We start from the raw sequence: 19,936 nt of genomic DNA, 5'->3' as shown, positions 1-19,936 counted from the left end.
AGGTATCTTTGGACGACTCCCCGAGTACCGACAGTGCTTTTGGGTGGTCGCAGTAGTCGTCCGGGACATCAAACAAAAACGAAGGGTCGAGATCCTGCACGCGAAAACTCAACTTCGGCGCGTGCGCAGTCAATGACGGCATTATGGCGGGATAGGAAGTCCCACCCGAGGATGACGCCATGCGAACAGACAGGAAGAACAATAAACTCCACGATGTAAAGAATGCCTTCGATGGAGACTCTTGCAGTGCAGGCTGCGAGAGGCGTTACTTGCTGTGCGCTTGCGGTGTGAAGTGACAGTCCCGAAAGCGGCGTCGTTACTTTGCGTAATAAACGGCAGAGATTAGCGGCAATAAGAGAAACAGCGGCGCCAGTGTCCACAAGGGCGAAAGTACAATAACCTTCAACAGTTACTGCGACCACGTCAGCAGGAGAGGAGCGAGAGCTTAGACAGTTCGAAAATGGCGCAGTTCTTGCCTCTTGAACTGCGTTGCTTAGTTTTCCTGGTCGGAGGGTCCGGGCCGGCGACGCATGGGGGAGGGCGATCGCCGACGAGGAGAGGGTGCGCGTTGCGGCTGGAAGTCAAGGTGGTCAGTAGGCGCATAGCGAGGTGGCGAGACCGGCCCGCATTGGACGAAGGGTTGGCTGCCGGGATGCGACGACCGGGCATAGTTGCCGAACGTCTGAGGTCGACGGCGGCAGTAGCGAGCAACGTGTCCGGGAGTGAAGCAAGCGTAGCAAATCGGTCGGTTATCGGGCGTCCTCCATGGATTGGCGACTGGTGCTGCCGCCCAAGGTGCAGTATAAGCAGCCGGGTGAGCGGGCTGTGAGCGCGTGGTGTAGGGTGGTTGCGGGAGCCTACGTACAGCGTCTGCATATGTGAGCGGCGCGGCTACGGGCTGCATCTCTTGCGAAAAGGCGACAGGCGGAGCCACAGGCTGCGTTGCATAGGTTAGGGGCGCGGCCACAGGCTGAACGGCTGGCGGATAGGCGACAGGAGGGCCTACCGGCTGAGCAGCACGCTGGCAGTGGGCAAGGCTGGATAGAGGCGGCTCGTGGTGCGCAACAGGAACAGCTTGGGCAACCTCCTCCGAAATAGCAGTGCGAAGCGGGGCAGGTAGACGGGTGGTGGTCTCGTGAGTGAAGGGCACAAGGGAAAGTTGGCGGGCGATTTCCTCAGGGACGAAGGCTTGAACTTGCTGAAGCAGTGGTGAATTGTCCGGCAGGGTGTCGAAACTGGACAGTGACTCACCAACATGCTGAGGCTGCCGAGTCAGAGTGCGTTGTTTCTTCAACTCGTCGTAGCTCTGACACAAGCTGACGACTTCGGAAACTGTGCTTAGATTTCTTGCCAAGAGCATCTGAAATGCGCCGTCGTCGATGCCTTTCAGGATGTTTTTGACCTTGTCAGATTCGGGCATGGTGTCATTCACACGTCGACAAAGGTCGACGACGTCCTCAATATAACTGGTAAAGGTCTCGCCAGTCTGCTGAGAGCGGACGCGCAAGCGCTGTTCTGCCCTCTGCTTGCGGACAGCCGGCCGACCGAACACTTCAGCACATGACGTCTTGAAGACGCTCCGTGTGGGGATGTTGTGTTTGTGGTTATTAAACCACAATTCGGCGACGCCAGTGAGATAAAATATCACGTGGCCCAGCTTGTCGGCTTCATCCCACTTATTGTTGGCGCTCACCAGTTCGTAGTGCTCGAGCCAGTCTTCGACGTCGGTCCCATCCGCACCGCTGAAGACCTTCGGCTCCCGTAGTTTAGGATGGCCAGGGCAGTTGAACTGGAGCGATGGCGTCGATGTAGTGGCGTTGGCAGTCATGACAGGTGGTAGCGTGCGGCTTCGCAGCTCCAGGGTGTAGCAACGGGGATTAACAGCACCTCCACCAAATGTGAGGATATTTATTAGCCGTTAAAGACAGCGACGAGACAGCGTCAAGAACCGTCCAGCGATCGGCACAGCAACGAACCGAAGCACGAGCCGAGAGAGCCAGGCGTTGGCGATGCTGCTCGCTGCAGGCACATCTTTTTCTTCACAAATCCATCAATCCATCAATCCATCCGTCCATCCATCCATCCATCCGTCCGTCCGTCCGTCCGTCCGTCTCGCTCACGAGACAACCCACTTAGCCGTGGTAAAGCCGGAAGTCGGCCATATTGACTGAGCGAATTCTCCTCTCTTGTTTACATACGAATGTAAATATTTGTAAAAGAACTTGTGGGGCTAGTTGCTACAACATTATTAAAAGTTAATTTGAGCGCGAACACACGACACGATCACTCACACACGTACACACCCAGGTACACAGCACTCACTTCCAACTGATTTATTCATAGCTCGTAAATATTCAAGCCTTCGAGCTATGAATAAATCAGTTCGAAGTGAGTGCTGTGTGTGTTTGATGCCTGGGTGTGTGCGTGTGTGAGTGATCGTGTCGTGTGTTGGCGCTCGAATGAACTTTTAGGAATGTAAAGCAGAAGGCACGAATCTCTTTCCGGCTCGGAAAGCACGTGGGCTGCGCAGCGCGCGTGTCGTGACGATCCAAAACTAAGAGAACGGACACAACAGTTTCATCTGTTGCCACAAACAGGAGCATTGCCCAACCGTCACTGACTTGCAAGGCGTTCGTCGTTGTTCCGCTCGGTCATGGTGCCCAACGCAATTTCGCTGAACACTTCAAATGCTTCATCCACGTCATCTGCCGCACGACACGTGGATATGCGCTCGTTCTACGCACTGTCCAGGCCGTGTGGCTGGCGAACGGTTTTGTAAGCGTTGCTAAGAGTACAGTAACTGCCAGGAGAATGCTGCGTATCCAATAACACGGCGCAGGGCACGGATACTGTCCGCCATGGCTCAGCACGAGACCTGCGGAGGCACACATGCCGCCGCCAGCCACGGCCGCTCACTGCTATACCAGCTACACTGCGCAACACGTAACCATAGCAACGCCGCCATTGTGCCCAATGAATATGATCACCATGATGTCATTTCATCCACACTTTTCACGTAGCGCGCCGGCCTGGCATGTTATCTCCTATCTTTCCTTCCTCCATGACTACTACAGAGGAACGAACGACCCACACTTTAAGGAGCTTCGCTACCGAAAGCTGTGGTCCCGTGTATAGCGCTGTTATATGCGTACGTGACGAATGAAATGATGATGCCCAGTTGATCTGGTCTCATGCGGTGTGCATCATCAGCATCTCATTGAGAGTGCGAGCAAATCGTTCTGTGAGGCCAATCATCGGCGGATGATACGCTGTCGTCATTCGATGAACGATGTTGCACCAAAGTGCTTATTGGGCCGGTTGGTACATGATTTACGAAGTACACCATGACCAGCGCTTCGTCCGTCTCTTTCACTGTATTGTGTGTCGCGCTGTTGTTTGCTTTGTTCAACGATTTTTACTGAATGAGCAAGGCTTTAATGGCGTCAGGCGCCCTCTGTCGCTCAAAAGTTCGCGGGGAGCACCGTGGCGAAGGACAAAGTTGTGTTAGATGAAAAACTCAACATATTTTACTATAGCTGTGGGTAGTGTTGCCGTCTCCACATAACACGTGAAGTGATCCACGCCTACAATTATCCACCCATTTCTAGAGCACGACAAGTGGAGTTGTCCGTATAACTGGATACCGACACCAGACATTTTCTTTTGGTTAGCCACCTGCCTTACACTAAATCTTTCTCTGTCCGTCTCTCTCTCCCTATTGTCTCTCAGCAGCGAATGTCAAGGTACGCGTGATCTGCCCATGGTACGTGGGATCTGTGGTTTTTGCCTTTTGTTTCGGCATTCATTTGCAGATAACGCTATGGAAAGTGGCTAAGAATCTGCGTTGGAAAATTTCCCACGTTGTGAGGGTTAAATCTTTGTTCTCGTACCATGCCCTGGCGGCGTTTTCCGAGGCAAAATAGACATGCCATAGCTTGTCGTCATTGATACAGGCGCTGAAAATGGCCTCACGGTCATACGCTTCGAGGCAGCTTTCCGTGTTTTTGAACGACGATCCTCGGAGGGTTGGCGGCTCCTTGGGTTCTTGTAGTGCAGCTGCCCAGGCAGTAGGGACAGTGGCTGCCATTGTTGGCGCAGTTACGCGTCGTTTGAGCTAGCCTGTACTCTGGCAGTACACCTTGTTTCCGGCGGCCTGTACTCGCTGCTCGAGGTTGCCTTAGATGTCTTCTTTCCGACTTGGGCTAGGTTCACGGCTATATAGGGGCGTTCGGAACATGACAGAAGCAGTACCTCCAGGGGATGTTCTGTGGTCGTGACGTTGAGGAAGGCAGCAGTAATATTCATAGTGAAACTCTTCATTTGGTCGAACTTGTGGCCACGTAACGGAAAATCAAATTACAGCGAGCAATACAGGCTGTACACCATTATCCGTCGATCAACTGACAAGCAGCGAAGTGCGTAGGGATATATACATGTGCCATGGAATAATCCCGCCTTGTCACTAGTCTTCGCTCAAGCTTTGTAATAGTCTCGAGAGTCCACGTGTTGTGCGCAATCTTAGCAGGATAATCTACAAAAATCGCGAGCTTCCTCGAACAATGAGGCACAATTCGCCCTGAGCATTCCTGTCGGGCTTTGCGGGCGAGGACCAAATAAAACAAAAGGGAAAAAAAGAAACGCGCGTGGCATTTCTCCCTCTGCAAAAGCATCGTCCCGATGCTTAAAACAGAACACGAGAAAAAAGTATAGAACAATGAAGATAGCAACAACAAATCAAGAACGTTCAATAATAATGAAAGAATGATTCGTAGCGCGAGGGGAAATACGGAAAGAGGGAAAAATAGACGGAGAGGATAGAGCCCTTCACGGTGTTGTCGCGTTCATATTTCTTAGAAAAAGCTAATGACGCGACTTCTAGAGTGTTTAATGTAAAACATGATGCATTATTGAATAAAGTAAAAGCAAACGGTATTCAGCTGTGCAAAAACATGAACGTTGTTGGAGCTCTTAGAAGTATTACAAAGAGTAACTGAATAGCCTGGACGTATTTTTAATGCCAAACACACAAAGCGGACACTCCTTTACGAGGAAATAGGTATCGTGGAAAAGGAACTCAATACTTTATTTTTATTAGACAAACTTAATCTTCTCGAAATCTGAGACCCGTCTTTAGTTGAAAGCTCCGGTAGGCTTCATAGAAGCTCATGAAAATGAAAGCCTAAAGGTTTCTCAAGTGATGTGACTATTATTTACTCCCCCGTCCGCAATTGCTAAAATGTGTTGTAAATAGAATGTACGAATTTCTTGTGTCAAGTTTTCATCTGAGCTGGGTGTGTCTGCTGATAATTTTATTACATTGATGGAGTTTTATTTTGCATTGACGTTTATCAAATGCAACAATGATACTGTTTTGCAAAAAAAGGGTTTCTGTATCGGTTTCTGTACCGCGCGTGTATTGAGCAATCTTTTTCTGGCAGAAGTTGATATAACTGTGGCGTATAATCTCGAAGGGACGACGGCTAAGAAAGTGTCTCGGTATGTGGACGATTTTATTATTTTTATTGACAGCTCTTGCGAAAATTCCGAACGTGAGAGTACCAATGTTTTGAATGTATTTCGCGATAGTCTTAAGCCCCTTGAAGTCACAGTGGAACGGCCTAGTGACGGACGAATCAGGTTTTTTAAATTTAGGTATTAATTGTTCTGACAATTGGCTCTGCTGGTGTTCTGATCCATGTGCGGAGAAACCTTTACTCTCATCCCTTTCCAGTGATTCCAAACTAAGCAAGACAGGCATCGAGACGACATGCCTCAATAACGCATTGAGCAAGTCATGTGTGCACCTAATGAAACAGGCCTTCTATAATCAGATCTCACAATTTACATTTTATTGTCCTGCAGCTCATGCGGTGGTTTCGTTCACATGGCATGTTGCAAAATTGGTATGGCATGACATGATTGCATGGTGAACACAAGCGACAGACCCTAACATGAAAATCATGACATGTGTGTCATGTAACAGCATGACTACATGCCACGCTCATGATGTGCTCGCGGCCGTTTCGCTAGCGTCACATGTACCAAATTTGGTATTACGGTACGTGAATGGATGAAGAAGGTATGTGACTGGTGCAAACATGATGATAGTGATATGCGTGCCATGTAACAACATAACTACATGTCACGCTCATGATGTGCTAGCGACCGTTTCCCTAGCGGCACATATACCAAGTTTGAATTTATGGTACGTGAATGGATTACGAAGATATGTGATTGGTGCAAACATCATAATCATGAGATGCGTGTCATGTAACAACATGACTACATTCCACGCTCATGATGCGCTGGCGGCCGTTTCGCTACCTTCACTTATACCAAGTTTGGTATTACGGGGCGTGAATGGATGACGAAGGTATGATACCGGTGCAAACATGACAAACATGAGATGCATGTCATGTAACAACATGACTAAATCACGCTCATGATGCGCTCGCGGCCGTGTCACTAGCTTCACATGTGCCAAATTTGGTATTACGTCACGCCAATGGATGACGAAGGCATGTGACTGGTGCAAACATGATGATCATGAGATGCGTGTTATCTGAGAACATGACTACATGCCACAGTCAAGGTGCCAACACATTTTGACGTGACGCGGTGCGCGTGCTCGGCGGCGTTGATTTTGTCGCGTCAAGGCGGCGTTGCCACGCCAAACGCCAATCCTGTCATATACTGGCAGGCGCGCGCCGCGCTGCGCTGCTTTGAAGCATGCACGCTTCAGCGCGTCCGGCGTCCCTCCGTCACCAAAAAAGTGAGACGCAGTGTTCTCTGGGTAACACATCGGTGCGAAATGCAGCATGTCGCATTTCGCGCCGGTTGCCGTCGGGCCACTCCGACGGACGCTGGTCGCGCCTGGCGTCAGGCCAAGCCTCGCGCTTTGCTAACGTAGCGTCATTGTGCCCAGCGTGCGCGCGCGTCAATGCCACATTGGAGTATATTTGGCGCTTCACGCTGGTCGCTCCGGTTGCGCCTAGCGTCATATAGAGCGCGCGTTTTGCCAATGTAGCGTCGCTGCGCCCAGCGTGCGTGCGCGTTAACGCTACGCTGGAGTATATTAGGCTCTTCATGGTGCGCTCGCGGCCGTTTTGCTAGCTCCACATATACCAAATTTGGTGTTACGTGACTTCAATCAATGACTAAATATATGACTGGTGCAAACATGATAACCCTGACACGCGTGTCATGTAAGAACATGACACGCGTGTCATGTTCTTACATACCACGCCTATAGCGTGCTTGCGGCCGTTTCGCTAGCTCCACATTTACTAAATTTGGTATCATGTGGCGTGAATACATGACGAAGGTATTTTAGTTATCTTGTTCCCTTTTCGTGTGGGAAACAATGTGGCCAAACCAGTATATAGGTGTGTGAATGAGCGACTGAGAGAGCACACTTGAAGTCGAATAAACTGCCGCCGGAAGGTTTTCTCGCTCTTTACGTTTATGCATGTGGTTTCCGAGCTTTGTACCAGAATACAATCATTGTTGGTCGGCATAAAGATGAGTTGACTGATTTGATTGTGGAAGCCGAGCTTACGACGCTCTAGGCGATGTTTGTATCAGCCAGTCTTCGATCGCGTTGTCGCCCGATGAGCTTGGTTTCCTGCGAACGCGTTGATACTTGGTTTATCTGTTTTGTTTTCCTTTAAGTAGATGAAATTGTCTCGCATTTATTTGAGCGATCCCACGTGATTATCAGTCTGCCTAATCATTATGGCTCAAAAGCGGTTCGAGTTCAAAAATAAACATTTTGATAGTAGCGCTCTATCTCCAGCTATCAATTCCTGTTTCCGTATTTCGCCTCGCGCTACTAGACATTCTTTCAAATGCATCACCAACAAGCCCACATTGCAACTCTCGTGCAGGCTGTTTCACACTTAGGGGAAATCTGGAATGGTATGGCGCGTGGCATCGTGATTCAGCCAGCGCTGCAACTACGCGCCGTCATTAGCTTGCGTGTGCGCAGATAATTCAGGAGTGTATACTACAGTTTTTAACTGCGTCGTCTGCTAAAGTAGTTCTTGTTTGTCGCATTGCTGGCCAGCGCTTAGATATAATTGTTAGGGCAGGAACTGGGTCTATAATCTGCACCAAACGCGGTGCGACGCCAATCTCTCAGCGTTTATTTGTGATGATGAGGTGCCAAAAGCACAATTTGACAGCATACCTTTTTTGCTCTCTCTAAACGCCGTGATGCTGTGTGCGTTCATCAATATTCCTTCACTTTGTGTGCACCGCAGTACACTTGGATGAGGAATACACGTTTATTAGCAGGCAATGTGCGTTGTCTTGATTTGAGTCTGCATAACAAAGCACTCAACTGTAAATGTCGTGCTGCTGCGCTGCCATAACACGATAAAACAAATGGGAACAAATTCAGGAATGGATTAGGCAAGGGCAAAGCCTGAACGTGTCTCTTTACGATGGCATTTCATTACCACAATAGTCGCTAGCCGGCTCCGATGTTCCGTATTTTTAGGCGTAGTTTGTGGCGTAGTATGGAATCACACAGTTCGCGAAAAACTACACAAAAACACAGTACGCGAAGTGCGCTTTCCTGCATTTTTGTAGCGGCGCACTTAGTCGGCGTGCTGATAGATGTGCTTCACCTCAAAGCCAGCACGGCGTGCCAGCGTGTCGCAAGAGCTCACGCAATGCCTGTGCGCCGATGAGCTTCGATGCGCGGCCGCGCTGCGCCGTGTTACAGTGGCCAATTCTAGCCACTGCAGCCGTGTTCACACCGAGAGTGGATGGCACACATGGCCAGCATGTCGTCGGTTGGGCTTGTTTAGCCGCTCGGTAAAGCTCTGTGGTTGGTACTCTGTCGTCTGGCGGTGGCTTGCCAAGATTGCCTGTGTTAACTCCGCAGTGAAGACTGTACCTTCACGAAGGACAATGTCTTAAACGAAGAACTTCGCTACCTCGGCCATACTGCGTCTGGGAGAAGCCCTTGTTTCTGTGTAGCGGGTAAGGTAGCCGGTGGCGAAAGCGATCCATTTATTCCCACTTAGGAAATGGTCTCAGTAGGTTGATTTCGAATTCCTGGAATGGTCGGCGAGGTGAATAAATCGGATGAAGGCTTCCAAAACTTGCGTCTATTCTGATTCTTTGAGTTGCCGATAATTGTAGTTTTTTAGATGCGGAAGCATCTTATACTCGCGCCTTGTAGTGCGCCGTCCGCGCCGTCCGCACCGCTTCTCGAACATTCGACAGCTGACGCGCGCGCATGCGCCGTCGCGCCGTCGCCCACTCTTCCACCATCTGTGCATCCCTTCCTCCTCTACACACCGCGCGTGCTTCACTCCTCCACCATCTGTGCACCCTTCCTCCTCTACACACCGCGTTCGACATCTACAATTCTCCTGATTCTCCAGTGGACGCGCATGTGGCGTCGCGCTTCGAGAACATTCAACAGCTGACAGTGCATGCGCCGTCGAGCTGTATATATACTCAAGGTCGGCGCTCGCTCGCTCAGTTGCCGCTCGTCGGTTGGTTTGTACGGCGCGTCGACGTCCAAGGTCGCGGTGAAATGAATTCCAACGAATCCACAAACACAATGATCGACGTCCCTTCGACCAGCGCTGCCCTTTCGCATACGTGTGTACGTGTTCACTCATTTAACACCCCCTCCTACAACCACGTTAACCAATTTAGCCATCGACCCAAGTAAGTCGCAATTTAACACCCCATTTCACAACCACGTTAACAAATTTAGCCATCGACCCAAGTAAGTCGCACTTTAACACCCCGTTAACCAATTATATGCTCCGCATCCTCCTCAGTGTTCCCCCGAGGGAAGCTGCGGGCAATTTTTTTTCCAAACAGTGGGCTGCTCTTACAGTCCTTGCAGTGCATTGAAAGGTTGCCTGGCCCCGCCACGGTGGTCTAGTGGCTAAGGTACTCGGCTGCTGACCCACAGGTCGTGGTATCGAATCCCGGCTGCGGCGGCTGCATTTTCGATGGAGGCGAAAATGCTGAGGCCCGTGTGCTCAGATTTAAGTGCACGTTGAAGAACCTCAGGTGGTCGAAATTTCCTTAACCCTCCCCTACGGCGTCTTTCATAATCATATGGTGGTTTTGGGACGTTAAACCCCACATATCAATCAAATCAAGGTTACCTGTGATCGTTGTCTGCTAACATGCATAGCTATGCTCTTTGAGCCGCTCGTTGATGCATCTTCCTGATTGCCCAACGTATGCATTGTCACTCGTTTGTGGGGTAACTGAGTATTCGATGTCTACTTCACATTCAACGTATTATGGCGATAGCAATTCTATGGACACTCTCGGCTGGATTTCGCCGCCGGCGTTGGCGTCTATGTCATGCAACGGATGTGTATACGTATTTATATCTATGAAAACGCAAGAAATAAAAAATAAGAAAATTACTTAGGCGTACCAAATCGAACGTGCGACCTCCGCTTCGTGAATGTGGGGCGTTAACCTCTTAGCCACCGAGAGCGTCCTCTTTGAACGTTCAAATGGCAAGCTATTATATCTACCTTTTACCGCTGCTGGCGGGCCTCTCGGGGGGGGGGGGGGCTATTGCGTTTTTAGGATTATCAGCAAAATGGCAGTATGAACGTGCGGCGGCTCTCATCTCTCACGCGTGCTTTGGCCCGCGAAGAGGAGGTGAGTGGACGATCCTTCGCCCGCCCTTATCTCCCGATGGGGAGGGTCATACGTCTTGGTTCACGTTGGGCTTGCACTGGGACGATTCTGTTGTAGCTACGGGGCGCACAAAGGTCACTGTAATCGTTGCACAGCTTTCGTTTGCGAAAAGGGCGTGCTTGTCAGACAGCGTGAAGGTACAACTGAGGCGCTTATTCGCGTTCATCTGTACCTGTGAGTACGTTTCTGCGTCATTTGTGCGCGAGAAACGTGGGGCACGTTTTGATATGCTTCTCATTCTGCGCGTGACCTTCCAGTTTGTTGCTATCGCGTTAGTTGCTTCGCCTTTGCGGTAAAGCTGTGACTTCTTTTTAGCATAATGTGTTCGGCATTGTTTCTTCAGTTCTCGGCGTCGTTTACACATTCCTTTTGACTTGACTGGAGCTGAGAAGACAACATTCAGCTCATGTTGATTTTCTTCCATTAATGGAATGCTTTGTGGACGTATGAGACCACTACCGGTTTTTTGTGTCGCTTGATGGGTTCTTTGGTTTTATTTCTTTTCATATTTTAGATAGTTTTCCCCAACTGATACCAGTCTGGGCAGCCACTTTATCGTAGCGTGAAAACAAATTTTCCGAAAGTATCGGCGCGCAGTGATAGTCCTTTCAGTTTTCTGAATCGTTTCGTTTTTTTTTGGTTTTTTACTTTTCTGCCTTACTCTTCTTTGCATTGCTCATTTTTGTCAGATGGTTTTTTTCGTCACATGACTTACTGTCTTATTTAGGTGTTCTCACCGTCTGCACACAAACTCGTTGGAAGTGAGCGCCCGTCTTCTTGTCCCTTTGTCGCCATTATCAGATTGCGCTACAAAAAATAGTCATGACCTACCAACCAGCCCGAACCACCACATTTCTGTGTTGTGATATTTTGATTGAATGCAACTTCACGAAGTGGCGCTAAGTATATGTACAAAGTCACGCACAGATTTACTTTAAAGAGCCGCATAACTTTTATATAATCGTTTCTTTACAGGTGCATAACTATGCCGACAGAAATATAAATACTAGCGACATCAGAAACGGTAAGCTCATATGACGCGCTGGTGCTCGTGACAATGGTAGCCCTGAACACTGCTACATAAATCGACTTCAGCGGATGGGACCTTACTACTCTTGACGTTAACTCGACGTAATGATTGTGCCATGGGAGTACATATGCAATGTATATAAAATTGGATTGCCCGCACTGCCACCACAATAGACCTTTCACGAACACTAGGGAATATTTAAAAAGTTGTTCCGAGACCTGGCGTAGCTCTATGGTAGAATACCTAGCTGTTTGCCGAGGAGAATGCTGGGGTTCGATTCCTGATGAGTCACTGACGTTTATGCTTTGCATTCGTCAGTGTCAACGCTGCCGACGTCCACTTTTTCTTAACGCTTACGCGTTAAAGTTGTCCATGTGTCTTCTCGCCGTTCCTGGGCAAATATAAGGACTCAATTACCTGTGGCACATACCCGCCCACGGGTATGTGCCACTGTTTGGCGGGAAGTGTTTGACGACGTGTGCGACGGGATTGTGACATTATTGATGTGATGACGAGCGAGTCGTATTCGTCAAACCATCTTATCCTTCATACTGATTCTGGTTAACCCCAAGCTGAAATCGAACTTTATTTCGCATCTATCCACAGTGCAGATAAGATAGGGGGATGTTCACGAGAGCACCGAGGGATGGATGGATGGATGGTTGGATGGATGGAATGGAATGAATTGGATTGGATTGGGATGGATTGAATTGAATTGGAATGGAATGGAATGAATGGATTTGAATGGAATGGAATGAAATGGATGGAATGTTCAAAGTTCCTGCATTACTTAAAGAAACGCTTCGAATTTAAAATGATCTACTACAAGCGTGAAGCTTCTTGAACACTGAGGCGTGATTTGCGCCAAGTATATATATCACAATCTTCGTGATTTCAAACCAAGCACATCACCACAACACGCGTGGCAATATTTACAAATCTGTCCTTAGGTCACGCAAGGTTAAGAAAGGTCATTATTGGCCATGATTGAAGCGCATATATTATGTGAGGCTGTAGCGATTTGCTCTCTATCCCGCCGATCGAAGAGCGTAGGAAAAAGGTGACGTACGACAGGGAGACAGCGGGTGCCTCGTCGATGACAGCAATTCCCTGGGCGTCCGCCTGGTCCATGATCTCCTCGGCGTACGGGTAGTGAGACGTGCGGAACGAGTTTGCGCCTAGCCAGTTAATCAAGTTGAAGTCCTTCACAACCAGTGCCATGTCCAGACCCTTGCCACGAATCTGCAGTGACAGTACACATCACATCAGCGTCAGCTGAGGGTGAAAAAAGAGGCACTTGGCCCCTTCAAGCCGCACCAGCACTTACCCAAGCAAGCCCTTCCACTAACAGCAATGCAACACGAGTTTGCAACCATCAGGCCCATCACTTTTATTGCGAAAGCAATCATATGAACACTCTCGGCTGGATTTTGCCGCCAACGTCGGCGTCACTGCCACGCACCGTATATGTACACGTATATATATATATATATATATATATATATATATGAAAATGCAAGGAAGAAAAGAAAAACCTAGAAGAACACACCGGCGCACGGAATCGAACGCGGGACCACTGCGTCGCGAAAGCGATGCGTTAACCGCTAAGCCACCCCGAAGCACGTCCTTCGCCGTTCAAACGGCAAGGTATTTATATATATATCAGTAAACACGGCTCACGAGCATCACGGGGGGGGGGGGGGGGAATTGAGTTTTTAGCATTACGAGCAAGATGGCACATTGAGCACGCGTCACCACATCACGCGGCGGCGCCCGCTCTAATCTCCTATGCGTACATTGCCCGGTTTAGAGAATAGAGGCGACGCTCCCTCGCGTGCCCTTATCTCGCGGTGGCGAGGCGGGGAGGATCGTACGTCTTGGCTGCCCTCGGGTTTTACCTGGAACAATTCTGCTGTAGTTACCGGGCGCACAAAGGTCACTGCAATCATTGCAGTCTTCGCTTGTGAAAAGCGCGTGCTTTTCAGACTCAGCAAAGTGACGAATAAGACGCTTATTCGCATGCATCCGCACCCGTGAGTACGTTTTGTGCGTCATTTGTGCGTGATAAACGCGGGGCACGTTTCGATCTGCTTTCCATTTTGCGTGTGACCCTTCAATTTGTTGCTATCACGTTCATTGCTTCGCCTTTGCTGCAAAGTTGTGATTTTTTGGTCACCAATATTTTCCACGTTTCATATTTAGCCTTAAAATGATGTGATCGTGGGGCCAGAAGTGAAACATCGGCTATAATGGAAATAAAGCACGCTTTAAAATTAGTTGGGATATTTACAACTGCTGCCTCTAACATTAAAGCTTTAGTGCCATATGTTCTTCACTTAGATTCAAATATCTCTCGGTTCTAATACTTGGGTATGATTTTAAACGAAAGTGCTCGGCTAGAAAACGAGGCAAGAGGGTCATTATGTCAAACGTCTTAGCCATTTTGACGACCATCTTAAGTGTACTACAAGAAAAAAATGTGCTGATTTATCGCATTGAAAACAGTGACATATTTCGAAGAGAAGAAAGTTTGCGGCCACGTGGGATCCTTTCGCATTTTGCAGAATATAGTTTGGGTGTAGTCGGTCAGAAAAATGATTCATACGGTACGGTTTTTTTTTCCATATCAAGTTTTGCTTAGGTACATATTGACCAAAAAAAAACTTGTTTAAGGTTTTGTATGTTCAATAACAATACCGCAATATTTAAGTCACATATGCCTGCAGGAAATTTCCTAAGATGTTTCGTGTTTGAAGTTTTCATTTAGAGTATTTAAACGTGTAATATTATTCAATTAATTGTTGAGTAGTTTACGGAAGGTATATGCTTAGGTTAAAAATATTTCCAGATCACGGATGTTTTTTTTAATTTTACGAAAAAAAAAGCTCGTGAATATCATTATTTTGGTCCGCATTGAGACGCTATTTATGCCGCGTCGTGCTCCAGTGAGAAGTAAGCTTTGTATCTTTATTGAAAGGAAGTATATAGTTATCCAACATGACAACCTTAACCATTATTATTTCGAACTAATAGTCAGTGTCGCTTGTTCTTATATTTATTATTGTGTCTAACAAAGAAAAAATAACTTTTATAATTACACTTCTCTTCTTAACAATTGCAATTTTCGTTTTAAGAAAGTCAATTTTGAAGTTCTCTGTTGACGACTATGTTTCCATTTGGTCAACCGGCCGCTTCGTCATCAAATTTTCCCATTGACATCAATTTCAACTTTAAAACTTGAAAAAAAAAACATTTTCTTCCTTAGAACAAGGTGCACCGAGTCCGTTTTCGGAGCAGATATGACGCATGGCTCAAGGTTCTCACGTTCGAGTCTTCGTGCTTGCCGAAGCCCATCAGGTAGAAGGGCCGATCGTTGATTAGCAAACTGTCATTGGTGACCCGCACGGTGCGTACGCCTACTTTCTGATAGTAGACATCGATGTTGCCGGCCACTGTGGCTTCTACCTGTGCGAAAAAACAAAAAAAAAACGATGTCACGGACTGCTGGGCAAGTTGGTAATTCCCTTCAGCATGGTGATGCGCAAAAGGACGATAATACGAAGGAAGGAATACAAAACACGTCGAAAAACCTGCGCCATGTTTGCGCAAGGCCAGTAAATGACGGCAGATATAGCCATTAAAAAAGAAAAAAAAACAGTGAAAAACATAGTAATATAAAAAAGACACTGAAGCTTATTTGACAAGCCAATGTAAATAGGACGAAAAAACGGTTTTCTTTAACAACAGCAAATCAAGAAAACAATCTAAGCCACTAATAAACGGGCAAATGCCTAAAAAACTATGGCAAGCTGCGAACGAAACAGCAAAGACACATGCACTTACCCAAGTATGAAGTCGTCATGAAGTCGTCAGTGCGAATGACGTCGGTGGTATCTAAAATTCTCTCGCCCACTCTAACGCGTTCAAAGCCGAAGGTATGCCCAATGGTTTCCTGTTGCCGCATTGCGCGTTGTCATTCATGAAGCTCATCGCCACAAACTAGAGATGGCGATGAGAGGACACGATGGCGTTCGCGGAAGCAGGTCGGCCAACTTTGCTTGAGTGGCTGGGTAGGCTCTGCTATTTCTACTTCGTCCTGTGGAGGGTCCCTGCCTCCTGGAAGCTCGTGAAAACGCACCCCGGAAAGTTATCCCGGTCATCGCATCGCCTAACGCCATCGAAGCAGAATCTACCGCTCAGTACTACGCGTTTGCTGACGGCCCACCTTCATGGATTACTAAGCATCGGACGTCACCAATCCCGGTTATAAAGACAGTTGAATATGCTTGCCTGCTCAGAGGACATGGTGGTGTTCGCGGAAGCACGTCGACTAACTTTGCTTGGTTGACTGTGCAGGTCAGTTTTTTTTTCAGTTTTTCGTGTGATATACTCGTACGAGCTACTATGCTCTAGTGATGCTGCCATGTCCTCGGCAATGCCTATGTATTATCACTGACTGCTGGTCTGTTATGCTCTTCATATTGTATGGTGACATAGAAACAAACCCTGGCCCTAATGATCAAGCTATGCTGAAAACTATCCTGTCCGGACAAAACGATAATAAGTCTGCTGAGAAAAAGCGGGATGATACGCACTTTGAAATGAACACAAATGGTGATGTGTGGGGTTTAACGTTCCAAAACTACCATATGATTACGAGAGACACCACAGTAGAGGGCTCTGGAAATTTTGACCACCTGGGGTTCTTTAACATGCACCCAAATCTGAGGACTAAATGAACACACAGCTTTCCAAGCTTGACGAAGTCTTAATAGAAAGCAAATGAGGGAAGTATAAAGGCTATGGAAGAATCTGCCGAGTGTCTAGAAGAGACATCACCGCAAAGAAAGCTTCATGATTGCAAAGACAGATAATGCACAAATAATTTAGTAGTTTTCAGCATTCCTGGGGATCCCAACGAAACATAAAAGTAAACGTCAGGTGGTGGGTAAGCTTGGCTTCATCATTAGTTTCGTTTAACAAATTCATAGGATCGCCAGTAACCGCAGCAGCAAACCTAGGCCAATTATCATCGACATGTACAACTACAATAAAAAGAATTCGATTTAGAAGAACTGTTTCGAACTGAAAGATACTGGTGTATCTGTATCACATTACTTTTCACAAGCGTCACTGCGCGCAAAGAAAAAAAAAACTGTGGCAATTCATAAGTTCTGACAGACGTTTCGGGGATAAGGTTAGATTTCTGCGCGATAAACCTTTTATAAATAATAATACTAATATCTTCATGTGGGATGAAGTGACAGATAACTGAATTTCCCCGCAAAGAACCAGTACCTACACTGTTAAACAAAACTGGCAGATCCAACGACTGACGTTTGCAGGCCCAAAATGAACAAACTGAAGAAGTTGCTCTGTTATGCGCAAAGCCTGTGTAGCAAAAAAAAAAAAATACCAGTCAGAGCATGCACGTATGACTCCCATGTCACTGCTAGCCCATAGGCGTGCGCACTTAAGGTGGGAGGTCTGCCACATTCTTTAGTGGTACTTGTTCCGTCATTGTACACTAGCAAGGTCATGGTCACGAATGTTTTCTGCTCCCAAAAAAAGGCAGGTCATTGAGAGACATTCGTCGTCGCTTTTTTGAACGATTGGGAATTACCCTGCGCACGTCGTTGTCACCGTATCATGAGCATCCAGTAGGCGCGATCAGTATCATTCTCGACGTCTTACCCTAGCCGTGTAGAGGTATCCCGGTTCGCTGTGCATGCCCACGGGCCACCACAGCTTGGCGTCTCTGAGGCACAGCTGACCAGCACAGCCCGCGGACGAAGCGGCCACGTCACCTCGATCGTCCAGCAGGGCCACGCGGCAGTTGGGCGGCGTCCCGTTCTTGGTCTTCACATCAATGCTGAACTCGATCACCGCAGCTGGGTTTGTGTGGTGTGGTAACATAATAGTTTGCACACCATTATTACACAATGCCATTGTACCATGCTCATAATAATAATAATAATAATAATAATAATAATAATAATAATAATAATAATAATAATAATAATAATAATAATAATAATAATAATAATAATAATAATAATAGCAGTACAAGTCGTTGTTCTTGTCATAGTAACACCAGAGTCTTTCACTTACGTTTAGGTATGGACGTTTTTTTCCGAAGAGGAGGATTTCCTCCTTGCTGGGCCGTTGCACGAGAGTACGAAAACCAACGTCACAGCCTTGGCAGTGCATTATTCGAAGGGTCACGCGCGCTAACAACAGCTCAGAAAGGACAACACCAGCGCCCAGAGCGCCTTGGGTGAAAAGGTCTATATTGAAGGACTCTGCTAACGCTAACCGTAGTCTTTGCCAGTTGGTCAAAGGCTGTCAGCAATAATAAAGCCGGGTCTTTTAAAAGTTGGCGTGCATATGCACACAGGTGCTTCACGCGCGTGTGTTGGTATGAGATGCACGACTGAGGAGGAGAAATCAGTAAAGCTTGAAGAAAGAAAAATAACGCCATTCACCCGAGAGCTATTGTCGGCTGGTGTCACTAAGTACTGCCAAGATTGGAAGACATTCAGGTGTTCGAATAGGTAGCTTGTATACCCAATGCGAAAGATAGGGCATGCAGACGCGGACAAGAAATAAGTCGGGACACCACAAAGGCATATTGACAACTCGGTCACTAGTGGTGTCCGGATACCTTCCTTGTGTTCGTATTTCCTTTCTGTGGAATGAATGTTTGCAAACAAGCTCGGCTGACTGTAATGCTTGCTTAGCCACTTGACCTAGGGGTGTAGGGGGCAATCTGATAAAGTTCGAAGTTTATGAGACGTTTAAAGCCCTTGCCCCATATTTCAAAGCATTTTGCGCGCATATGTATGCACTCACACATGCAAATACGCAGGAAGATACATAAATAGGTGTAAGAGGCGGACCACTTTTTACGAAATAAGCTTCTACAAGCTACGTCCCTGTATGTTTCAACCACTCTTCTCACCTTTTGTCCACGCCACATAGCTGAAGTTATCCGTACACGTACTTCTCGGTATGTCATCCTCCTCTGTATATTTTATGCTTTGTAACATTATTTAATGTCACAATAATGATACTTATTGATCTATTTGTAATATCACGATCGCTCCTGCATACCCGAAAGACTGCCGTATTCCTTGTGCTCTAAAGCATACGTTAATACGAACATTTAGGTACCGCTTATCACGTACATTTCATCACTGTGGGCAGCGGGCAGAATTCTGAGGAGCAGAAATACGTTTCGATTGATTGATATGTGGGGTTTAACGTCCCAAAACCACCATATGATTATGAGCGGCGCCGTAGTGGAGGACTCCGGAAATTTTGACCACCTGGGGTTCTTTAACGTGCACCTAAATCTGAGCACACAGTCCTACAACATTTCCGCCTCCACCAGAAATGCAGCCGCAGCAGACGGGATTTGAACCCACGATCTGCGGGTCAGCAGCCGAGTACCTTAGCCACTAGACCATCGCTTTTTTTTTCTTTATTGCCTGTTTTCGGGCCACTAGACCATCGCGGTGGGGCCCGAAATACGTTTCATCACACCGATAGCGTAATACGTTCTATGGTCTGCCAGAACTGCGCCACAGGTACAGAGGCATTCACTCACCGATTTTATCCACGGCCTTCTTGGTCACGAAGTGGACGTCGTCTATGAAGTCAGCTGGAGTTGTGTACATAGTGACACTCCTGTGGATGCCCGCATAGTTGAAGAAGTCAAAGGGCACATCCAGGCGATAGTAGCCCTCCGGATACCTATAGCAATGGATTAGCAGTGGTGGTAGTAAGCAGTACCGTCAGACTTAGGCTGGGTTTCAATTTTGGCGGTGCTACAAGAACGCGCGTGTGTGATGAGTGTTTGTCTGTAAGATGGGAGGTGGGTTAATTTAGAATAATTTTGGTTTTTTTTTCGAGGGTGGGGGGTCAGCATTGCTTTAGTAGGATGTGTTTGGGAAAGGGGGTGCTCACGTCCACCCTCCTCGCCAATAGGGGTGTGTTACGGTTCAGTAACACACCCATATTACGCGCTACACGGACCGGGCATGTAGCGCGTAGACAGGATGACTGCTGGTCGTTAAGGGTAACTAACTAGATTCCCAGAGAAGGCAAGCGGGTTAGGGGGAGACAGAAGGATAGGTGGGCAGATAAGATTAAGGAGTTTGCGGGTGTAAATTGGCAGCAGCAAGCACAGGACCGGGTTAACGCGCAACATGG

The 19,936-nt window shown here is 47.6% G+C and overlaps 1 protein-coding gene across 1 annotated transcript in view; it reads right to left on the bottom strand.

Annotated features, from left to right (window-relative positions):
• Positions 1–19,936, bottom strand: part of LOC119159459 (beta-glucuronidase) — a 96,619-nt gene that overhangs the window by 24,932 nt on the left and 51,751 nt on the right. Inside the window, exons 4-7 of the mRNA XM_037412221.2 lie at positions 19,332–19,477; positions 17,417–17,613; positions 15,047–15,187; positions 12,792–12,964 (exon numbers count right to left, since the gene is read on the bottom strand). Coding sequence (XP_037268118.2) covers positions 12,792–12,964; positions 15,047–15,187; positions 17,417–17,613; positions 19,332–19,477 — 657 coding nt within the window. The remainder of the gene's footprint in view (positions 1–12,791; positions 12,965–15,046; positions 15,188–17,416; positions 17,614–19,331; positions 19,478–19,936) is intronic.

The sequence above is a fragment of the Rhipicephalus microplus genome, chromosome 1 (assembly GCF_043290135.1).
Source record: "Rhipicephalus microplus isolate Deutch F79 chromosome 1, USDA_Rmic, whole genome shotgun sequence".
Lineage (NCBI taxonomy): Eukaryota > Metazoa > Arthropoda > Arachnida > Ixodida > Ixodidae > Rhipicephalus > Rhipicephalus microplus.
The sequence above is the reverse complement of the archived record's forward strand: the minus strand, read 5'-3'. Positions and strand labels throughout refer to the sequence as shown.